Source organism: Rhinoderma darwinii, unplaced genomic scaffold (assembly GCF_050947455.1).
Source record: "Rhinoderma darwinii isolate aRhiDar2 unplaced genomic scaffold, aRhiDar2.hap1 Scaffold_1581, whole genome shotgun sequence".
In the NCBI taxonomy this organism is placed as follows: domain Eukaryota; kingdom Metazoa; phylum Chordata; class Amphibia; order Anura; family Rhinodermatidae; genus Rhinoderma; species Rhinoderma darwinii.
The window spans coordinates 258,552-268,067 of NW_027461984.1; the positions used below are offsets into that span (position 1 = coordinate 258,552).

At 54.9% G+C, this 9,516-nt stretch overlaps 1 protein-coding gene across 1 annotated transcript in view; it reads left to right on the plus strand.

Annotated features, from left to right (window-relative positions):
- Positions 1-8,788, plus strand: part of TPP1 (tripeptidyl peptidase 1) — a 55,078-nt gene extending 46,290 nt beyond the window's left edge. The window contains exons 5-13 of the mRNA XM_075848037.1: positions 108-229; positions 698-876; positions 2,337-2,532; positions 4,066-4,254; positions 5,409-5,481; positions 5,608-5,728; positions 5,808-5,966; positions 6,912-7,046; positions 7,632-8,788. Coding sequence (XP_075704152.1) covers positions 108-229; positions 698-876; positions 2,337-2,532; positions 4,066-4,254; positions 5,409-5,481; positions 5,608-5,728; positions 5,808-5,966; positions 6,912-7,046; positions 7,632-7,766 — 1,309 coding nt within the window. The 3' untranslated portion in view covers positions 7,767-8,788. The remainder of the gene's footprint in view (positions 1-107; positions 230-697; positions 877-2,336; positions 2,533-4,065; positions 4,255-5,408; positions 5,482-5,607; positions 5,729-5,807; positions 5,967-6,911; positions 7,047-7,631) is intronic.
- Positions 8,789-9,516: the final 728 nt, after the last annotated feature.

Consider the following 9,516-nt stretch of genomic DNA (forward strand, 5'->3'; position numbering starts at 1 on the left):
CCTAAAAATGACCTTTTATGGCCAGAACTCACGGCCCCCGCAGATCCCGCTAGTCCTATGACAGACGGATCTCCTCTTCATCCATTCATCTCCATCTCATGTTGCAGAACTGCAGAGAAGCTGCTGCCTGGAGCCAAGTTTGTCCGTTATGTGAAGGGAGACAAGAGCGTCGTCAGATCTAGTTCACTGTACTCGCTGGATCCGGACGTGGCATCGCACATTGATTTTGGTGAGTTACCAATGAGAAAAACGGTTAACCGTGGTACAGGGGAGTCTATCCTCCGCCTGTACTGTGACCGGTAATTGCCTAGACGTCGCAGTGCAGGCGGAGGATGGACGTCGCAGTGCAGTGCAGTGCGGGGCGGAGGATGGACGTCGCAGTGCGGGGCGGAGGATGGACGGGGCGGGGGATGGACGTCGCAGTGCGGAGGATGGACGTCGCAGTGCAGTGCGGGGCGGAGGATGGACGTCGCAGTGCGGGGCGGAGGATGGACGGGGCGGGGGATGGACGTCGCAGTGCGGTGGATGGACGTCGCAGTGCAGTGCGGGGCGGAGGATGGACGTCGCAGTGCGGGGCGGAGGATGGACAAGGCGGGGGATGGACGTCGCAGTGTGCGCAGGAGACAAGCAGAATAAGGACAGACCAGGGGGTGTCTGTAGCACATTTCATGCTCCCTCCTTCTCTCTCTCTTTTTAGTAGGGGGACTTCACCGCTTTCCAGAAGAGAGGAGAGTATTGAGACGAGCGAATGACAAGCAGGAGGAAATGACTGCAGAATTTCACCTGGGGGTCACTCCAACCATCTTACGTCAAAGATACAACCTGTCGGCCAGTGATGTCGGGACACATCCAAACAATAGTCAGGCCTGTGCTCAGGTAACCCTTTCACCCCCAATTAAGGCCCTTTTACACGGGGCGATTAGGGCAGATCATTAGTTCATAGAACGCTAATTGCCGATAATTTACCTGTGTAAACCGATCAGCGATCAGCAGATGAGAAAGCGCCGGATCATCCGCCGGTCGCATCGTTTTAAAAAAGTTAAATATTCTGGTTGTCGGCAGCTCATCGTGTGTGTAAACACGCTGCCGACATAACGGATGAGGAGTAACGAGCGATCAGAGTAACGACCCCTCCTCCCCATCCAGAGCTCCGTCTGAGAGGAGCAAACGAGCGCCGATCAATGATGTTTCGTGGATCAGCGCTCGCTGCATCGGCCAAAATTGTCCAGTGTCAGAGGACCTTTACTCCTAACTAGAGGTGTTCTCCGGTGACGTCCGTCCGTCCAGCTCCTTGCAGCTGTCCGCAGAATTCTCCTTCTACGGAGCAGTAAAGCCCAGACACATAACGACTCCACGTGAGCCGGGCCGGGCGAGAGGTCCTCCTGACCTATGAGCCGGGCCGGGCGAGAGGTCCTCCTGACCTATGAGCAGGGCCGGGCGAAAGGTCCTCCTGATCTATTGCTGACACTTAAGGGAAAAACTTGACAAACCTGAAATTTTCTTTTAGTCCAAAGGCAGCAGCTCCCACTCCTAACACGGGGCACAAATAGTTAAAATCCCAGAGAAGAGGGGGAACACGAGGTCTATGACACCCCCTTTACTATGAACAATTGTGTCATGAAATATTCCTGGGCTTGATAAGGGGCTGCCAGAGATCAGGAGCAAAAGAAAATATCCTGTGGAGGCTCCAGCGTATTGTAGATTATTACGTCAAAGGTTCCCAATCGGGACCGGATTCAAAGACTATCCTGATATCACAGGCGAGGTCCGACCCCTCTATGGCGCCTACGGCTTCTACGCAGAGGTGTAATCTGTTCCTGGCCTCCTTATCTCGCCCTGTTTGAGGAGAATGAGGCCTTAGCTGGAGAAGAGGATGTAGATCAGTGACCGCCTCATCCAAGGAAGGAATTGTACCTGGACTTTGCCTCCCAGGGACTGGGGCATAGAGAAGAGGATAAAACACGTTATAACATCCAACATGGAGTGAGGGCAGCGCGGGCAGCACATAGATAAAGGCAGCGCACGCACAACGGTAAACAACTACCTTCTGGACACTTTAGCTCTAGATCGCTGTTGGGGGCAGTAGTCGTCCCCATAGGCTGTTGGCCATACTGATTGTGGTGTCAGGGCGCCCGTAGGTGGAGGATCAGAATGAGCTGATCTTTGTTGGAAAGGAGGGCAGGTGAAATGTGGCGTGAATACGACTCGTGAAGCTGTGACCCACCCCCCCACAAAAATCTCTGAGAAACATTGATCAGTCTGAGTACGAGGGACAGAATGAGCGGGCGGGGGCGGCGCTCCTAGTCCTACTAATTCTTTGATCGCTCTCGCCTCAGTTTTTAGAGCAGTATTTCGAGCCGGCCGACCTCTCCGAGTTTATGAGCCTTTTTGGAGGAAGTTTTGAGCACCGCTTGGAAGTGGATCATGTGGTCGGGCAGCAGGGCGGACGGGCAGGTCTGGAGGCCAGCTTGGATGTGGAGTACATCATGAGTATGGGCGCCAACATTTCAACCTGGGTGATCAGCAACGCCGGTACGGTCATCCAATGTGGCTTTCTCAAGGTGTTTTTTTTTTCCCGTTTTGTTTTCTTACAATTTTTAAATGTTTGTAGAAGGTTCAGAGTACAAACCACATTGCACAAGAATTCCTCTTCTAAGAAAGAAATAGGGGAACTAGGAGGGCAGCGGAAACAACTGCACGTAGGAAATGAAGGGGAGAGAGAGAGCGAGCAAGAATGAGAGAGGGGGCGAGCGAGGATGAGCGAGGGGGCGAGCGAGGATTAGAGAGGGGCGAGCGAGGATGAGAGAGGGCGAGAGAGAATGAGAGGGGGCGAGAGAGAATGAGAGGGGGCGAGCAAGAATGAGAGAGGGGGCGAGCGAGGATGAGCGAGGGGGCGAGCGAGGATTAGAGAGGGGGGCGAGCGAGGATGAGAGAGGGTGAGCGAGGATGAGAGAGAATGAGAGAGGGGGCGAGAGAATGAGAGGGGGCGAGAGAGAATGAGAGGGGGCGAGCGAGGATGAGCGAGGGGGCGAGCGAGGATGAGCGAGGGGGCGAGCGAGGATGAGCGAGGGGGCGAGCGAGGATGAGCGAGGGGGCGAGCGAGGGTGAGCGAGGGGGCGAGCGAGGGTGAGAGAGGAGGCGAGCGAGGGTGAGAGAGGAGGCGAGAGGGGGTGAGCGAGGGGGCGAGCGAGGGGGCGAGCAAGGGTGAGCGAGGGGGCGAGCGAGGGTGAGAGGGGGGGCGGGCGAGGATGAGAGAGGGGGGGGCGAGCGAGGATGAGAGGGGGGGGCGAGCGAGGATGAGAGAGAGCGCGAGCGAGGATGAGAGGGAATGAGAGGGGGGCGAGCGAGGATGAGAGAGAATGAGAGGGGGGGCGAGCGAGGATGAGAGAGAATGAGAGGGGGGGCGAGCGAGGATGAGAGAATGAGAGCGAGGATGAGAGAGAATGAGAGGGGGGGCAAGCGAGGATGAGAGAATGAGAGAGCGCGAGCGAGGATGAGAGGGGCGAGCGAGGATGAGAGGGGGGCGAGCGAGGATGAGAGAGAGCGCGAGCGAGGATGAGAGGGGCGAGCGTGGATGAGAGAGAGCGCGAGCGAGGATGAGAGGGGGGCAAGCGAGGATGAGAGAATGAGAGAGCGCGAGCGAGGATGAGAGAGAATGAGAGGGGGGCGAGCGAGGATGAGAGAGAGCGCGAGCGAGGATGAGAGGGGCGAGCGAGGATGAGAGAGAGCGCGAGCGAGGATGAGAGGGGGGCGAGCGAGGATGAGAGAGAATGAGAGGGGGGCGAGCGAGGATGAGAGAGAATGAGAGGGGGCGAGCGAGGATGAGAGAATGAGAGAGAGAGGGCGAGAGTCTGGGAAATCTGGTTACATGCGATATACGTCTCTGTCCGCCATTTATTGATTAGGCCGTCTCTGCTCCATAAGATTGTTCTCGTGTGAGTTGTTTCTTGTTTTGGTATCTCCTTTTCTGGGGGTCCCCGGGGTTCAGAGGTTCTCAGTGTTTATAGGCAGGAGACCTCAGACCCCGTTCATGTCATTGGTTGATTAATGTGATTGATCCCTTAGGACGCCACGAGTCGCAGGAACCGTTCTTAGACTGGATGTTATTACTGAGTAACCTGTCCGCTGTCCCTTGGGTTCACACCATCAGTTATGGTGACGATGAGGACAGTCTCTCCGCGGCTTTTATGCAAAGAATCAACGTGGAGTTCATGAAGGCGGCAGCTCGGGGGCTCACCATCCTGTTTGCATCAGGTAACCACAGACCAACAAGGAAATTAATCTACAATCCTCATGACTTCTGGAGCCGTGTGTAGTGACCGGACCGGTGAAATGACGACCGCTGTCATTGTAATGGTCGTATGAGCAGTGGGATAAGAATCCGCTAATCTGTAATAACGCGGCACGCTCCGCACTGTAATATTCCGCTGATAGTTCTCCGTGGGTGGAGGATTGCTCCCTCTCCTTCCTGCTAGGACAGCGCCCTCACACATCATTCCCTCTCCAAACTTGTTCGTGGAGGAGCATCTCGGAAAGCCTGCAGAATCCTACAAAATGTTATCAGCATTTTGCATTTCGACCTCTATAACCAATAGTAAATCAATGATCTAACAAATGTGCGCAGAGACGCGTGTCCGGGCGTTGGGGTGCGCAGAGACGCGTGTCCGGGCGTCGGGGTGCGCAGCGACGCGTGTCGGGGTGCGCGGAGACGCGTGTCCGGGCGTCGGGGTGCGCAGAGACGCGTGTCCGGGCGGCGGGGTGGTGCGCAGAGACGCGTGTCCGGGCGGCGGGTGGTGCGCAGAGACGCGTTTCCGGGCGGCGGGGTGGTGCGCAGAGACGCGTTTCCGGGCAGCGGGGTGGTGCGCAGAGACGCGTGTCCGGGCGGCGGGGTGGTGCGCAGAGACGCGAGTCCGGGCGGCGGGCTGCGCAGAGACGCGAGTCCGGGCGGCGGGCTGCGCAGAGACGCGAGTCCGGGCGGCGGGCTGCGCAGAGACGCGTGTCCGGGCGGCGGGCTGCGCAGAGACGCGTGTCCGGGCTGCGCAGAGACGCGTGTCCGGGCTGCGCAGAGACGCGTGTCCGGGCTGCGCAGAGACGCGTGTCCGGGCTGCGCAGAGACGCGTGTCCGGGCTGCGCAGAGACGCGTGTCCGGGCTGCGCAGAGACGAGTGTCCGGGCGGCGGGCTGCGCAGAGACGCGTGTCCGGGCGGCGGGCTGCGCAGAGACGTCAGTCCGGGCCGTGGGCTGCGCAGAGACGTGTGTCCGGGCTGCGCAGAGACGTCAGTCCGGGCGGCGGGGTGCGCAGAGACGTGTGTCCGGGCGGCGGGATGCGCAGAGACGTCAGTCAGTCTGCCGTTAGCAGAAAGTCATTTTTTACCCTAGGTAACTGAAAATAAACCTATTCCGTTTCAGGTGATGACGGCGCTGGATGCAGACAAATTGCTAAAGGCAAAAATGTGTTTCGCCCGAGCTTCCCGGCCTCCAGGTGAGAAGATAATGACCACTATACAATGGAACATGCTCTAGACTGGGGTCCACACAACCTCCCGGACCCCGGCTCGCTCTACAGGCAGAACTCTATATACCGGCCATATTTTGTGTCTTTTCACAGCCCTTATGTGACTACTGTTGGTGGGACATCTTTCAAGAATCCATTCCAGGTGACATATGAAGTGACAGATTACATCAGCGGGGGAGGATTCAGCAATATTTTTCCTATGCCGGACTACCAGGTAAGGTGCCATGATGTGCTGGACTCTATAATAAATTCTAAAGGGCACCATTGATGAGAATCTGTGGTCCCCCCTGAAGGTTTCTGCAGTATCGAAGTATCTCAAGTCCTCAGTGAAGCTGCCACCAGAGAGTTACTACAACCGCAGTGGACGGGCGTATCCGGACGTGGCAGCTCTGTCTGACAACTACTGGGTGGTGACAAATCGTGTCCCAATTCCTTGGGTGTCGGGAACCTCCGTAAGTATCTACAAAAACCTTTTTTACCATCTTCCACATTATGGTCAAACTTTCAGTTAAGAGCAGACATCCCAATGTGACCACCATCATACCCGCCGACAACTCCGCCCAGACCTCGGGCTCCCGATCTCGGAGTTTTCTTCCTCTCATTCAGCAACAATTCTAAAGATACTGCTTGTTATTCTCTGATCTTCCCCTGCGTCTCCTTCACCATGTCCTGATTCTCCTCCGTCTCGTCCCTGTTGCTCCCTTTATGATGAGGTAGGTATGGACTTGACCACGTGCGATCACGGAGGTAACAACCATCAAAATTTTCTTGTAACGTGACAGCTGGTGGGGGATGGAAGACGAGAGAATGTCATCATTGGCCAAGCTCTTTCCAGGTAGTCTGATCATATAAAGTACTGGAACATGAGGAGGAGTAGAAATAGGGGAGTCCGTAAACCACAACCGTAATCCATGAGGTCTCCAAATCAGAAGCTGGACGTGTGCTTCCCGCTCGCCCTTCTGTTCTTCCGGGATAATATTGTTGGCCACAGTGGGTGAAGCCGCCTCTGCTCAGTCACAAGCCTTGATGTGGTGGTGAAGTTTGTCGTAGCCACCTCATACAGATGACGCCTGGTGGCCGTTCTGAAGTCCCTGAACTTTACTCTCGAGTTTGCAGACCCCACATCACAGTGAAGAGTGAGGAAGCATCTGGCCTCGACTCTGGTGAAGCAAGAGGGCATCTCCTGGGCATTCATGAGGTCCTGTCATGTCTCCTATATGTCTGGTTCAGAACCTACCAACCAATGAAGACCTGACAAAGAAGGGTCCAGTCTATGAGCAGAAATGGGGGGGCGGGCTGTGCGGATTGGGTGGAGGAGGCGCTCTGGACATACTCTACTTTGTTGTCTTATCACTGTATGATGACATCACTGTTCTCTGTATTGTGTCACATTTCAGGCCTCCACTCCTGTGTTCGGTGGGATTCTCTCCCTAATTAATGACCAGCGGATAAAGAGAGGTCTATCCCCTTTGGGTTTCTTAAATCCAGCACTATATCGTCTCCGTGAGAACGGCACCGAGGCTTTGTATGATGTAAGTTCTGAGATTGGGTTTTCCGACACTTGTAAAGCCTGTCTACATATCAGATGGGGAATAAGTTCCTGCAAAAAAGTCTAAAATGAACTTATATGTGGGGCCTGCGTTCCCCGTCCGACTTGAGGGAGCGCTGCATGCAACGTTTCTTCAGTGGGGACTGATGTCGTCCAATGTATATTCCAGAAAACTTTGCAGTAAAAAAAATTGTGCAATTGATTCCCACTGAAATGGGTATCCGGTGCCATGAGTTTTCTTCCACGTTTTCCAGAAAGATCGATCAATACTAAATCTATTGTGCCGCGTTTCCACACCGCTGGTCCCTGGGAGACGCGGTTACTTCCCGCCTCATCGTAGTATGATGAAGTCTTGGCTGTTACCCCAGAGACCGGCGGTGAAGAAACTGCGCCAGACTTTACATAGAAATGTTAGATTTACTTTTTGAGAGTTTTGGAGCAACTTCCAGTTGACCCTAAATAAATGTCACTTCTGTAGAGTGATCCCAGGTTTTCTTAACCAGGACCCTCCGTCCGGCGCCTCTTGCCCCCATGTGATTCCTCTGACGCCTTCTCCTCTCACCCACAGGTCACAGAGGGGTGTCACATCTCGTGTTTTGATGACCTTGTTCTAGCACAAGGATTCTGTGCAGCTCCAAGTTGGGACCCAGTGACTGGCTGGGGGACACCGAACTACCCGGCGTTACTGAAGTCTTTCCTGTGATTATCAATGCCAGAGCCGGGACCTCCAGGATGAGGATCCCCACAATCAAAACACTGAAAAAAATTGAGCAGAAACGATAATGGACAATTGATAATTTTGTTGAGCGCATTGTCTCCTCTGTGCTGGAGAGACGACCGGTCTGAGTGGTGAAGGGGCCGACGAGCCCAGGAGTCTTGTTAATGGTTCATAAAGAATCTTGTCCCTTGTTACCCCATAAGATGTCACATAAAATATCCCCGACCTTAGGACAAGTCCCTCGTACCCTGTCCTGTGACCCCACCGTGACTGATTCCTGCCAACCTGGGGGGGGGGGGGGCGCGTTGCCTCTATTCTGTTAGGCTATGTTCACACCGAGTATTCTGCAGGCAGATTTTGACCTGCCGGTAGACCACTTGGAGCAGTTTTTGCCCGCGGCCGAAAACAGTGATCCCTGCCTCTCGATATTAATGGGAGGTCAGAGATGGAAACATCCTAAGAAACGGCAAAACCAGCGCCAAAATACTCCATGTGAACTAGCCCTTGTAGTTCAATACCATTCGCTAAGTTCACGTCCCAGTATGCGCGTTGCACCACATACGTTCGGATCGTTCCTGGAGGGTCTCGGTTTCATGCTTTCCTTTGATCTCAGGGAGTGCAGATTTCCACATTGTTGTGATGCTGAAGATCTGACTGTTGTAATTTATAGACTTTGCTTTCTCCATGTCCAGTCTCTGCGGTATAAAGACCCCAGGTCACCATCGGGGCAAGTTACCGGCGTACTGAACATGAGCCCATGGACAATGAACAGCCAATGCTCGAGAGCCGTGAATAGGACGACGCAGGTCGAGGCTTCGTTACAGGACAGGATTTGTGGTTTGGATTTTCTTTTCATTGTTTTGGATAAATACAGAATGTGGGTCAGAAATCCGAAATGTGCGACACAAACACCTGCAGTCCTTCTGGAGTCCTTCCAGAACATCGCTCGGCCCATCGCTCGGTCTTTCTTTTGTTGGGTTTGATTCAAATAAATTTTGCTTTCTTGACCTGCGGCTGATTCTTCTGTGAGCACCCTCCCGCGTGATCCGTCCTGTACCTAATCTCCTCTCCCTCCCGCGTGATCCGTCCTGTACCCGATGCTCTCTCCCTCCCGCGTGATCCGTCCTGTACCCGATGCTCTCTCCCTCCCGCGTGATCCGTCCTGTACCCGATGCTCTCTCTCTCTCCCGCGTGATACGTCCTTTACCCGATCTCCTCTCCCTTCCGTGTGATCCGTCCTTTACCCAATCTCCTCTCCCTTCCGCGTGATCCGTCCTGTACCCGATCTCCTCTCCCTTCCGCGTGATCCGTCCTGTACCCGATCTCCTCTCCCTCCCGCATGATCCGTTCTGTACCCGATCTCCTCCGTCCTGTACCCGATGCTCTCTCCCTCCCGTGTGATCCGTCCTGTACCCGATGCGCTCTCCCTCCCGCGTGATCCGTCCTGTACCCGATCTCCTCTCCTTCCCGCGTGATCCGTCCTGTACCCGATTTCCTCTCCCTCCCGCGTGATCCATCCTGTACCCGATGTTCTCTCCCTCCCGCGTGATCCGTCCTGTACCCGATCTCTCCCTCCCGCGTGATCCGTCCTTTACCCGATGATCTCTCCCTCCCGCGTGATCCGTCCTTTACCCGATGATCTCTCCCTCCCACGTGATCCGTCCTTTACCCGATGATCTCTCCCACGTGATCCGTCCTGTACCCGATCTCCTCTCCCGCGTGATCCGTCCTGTAC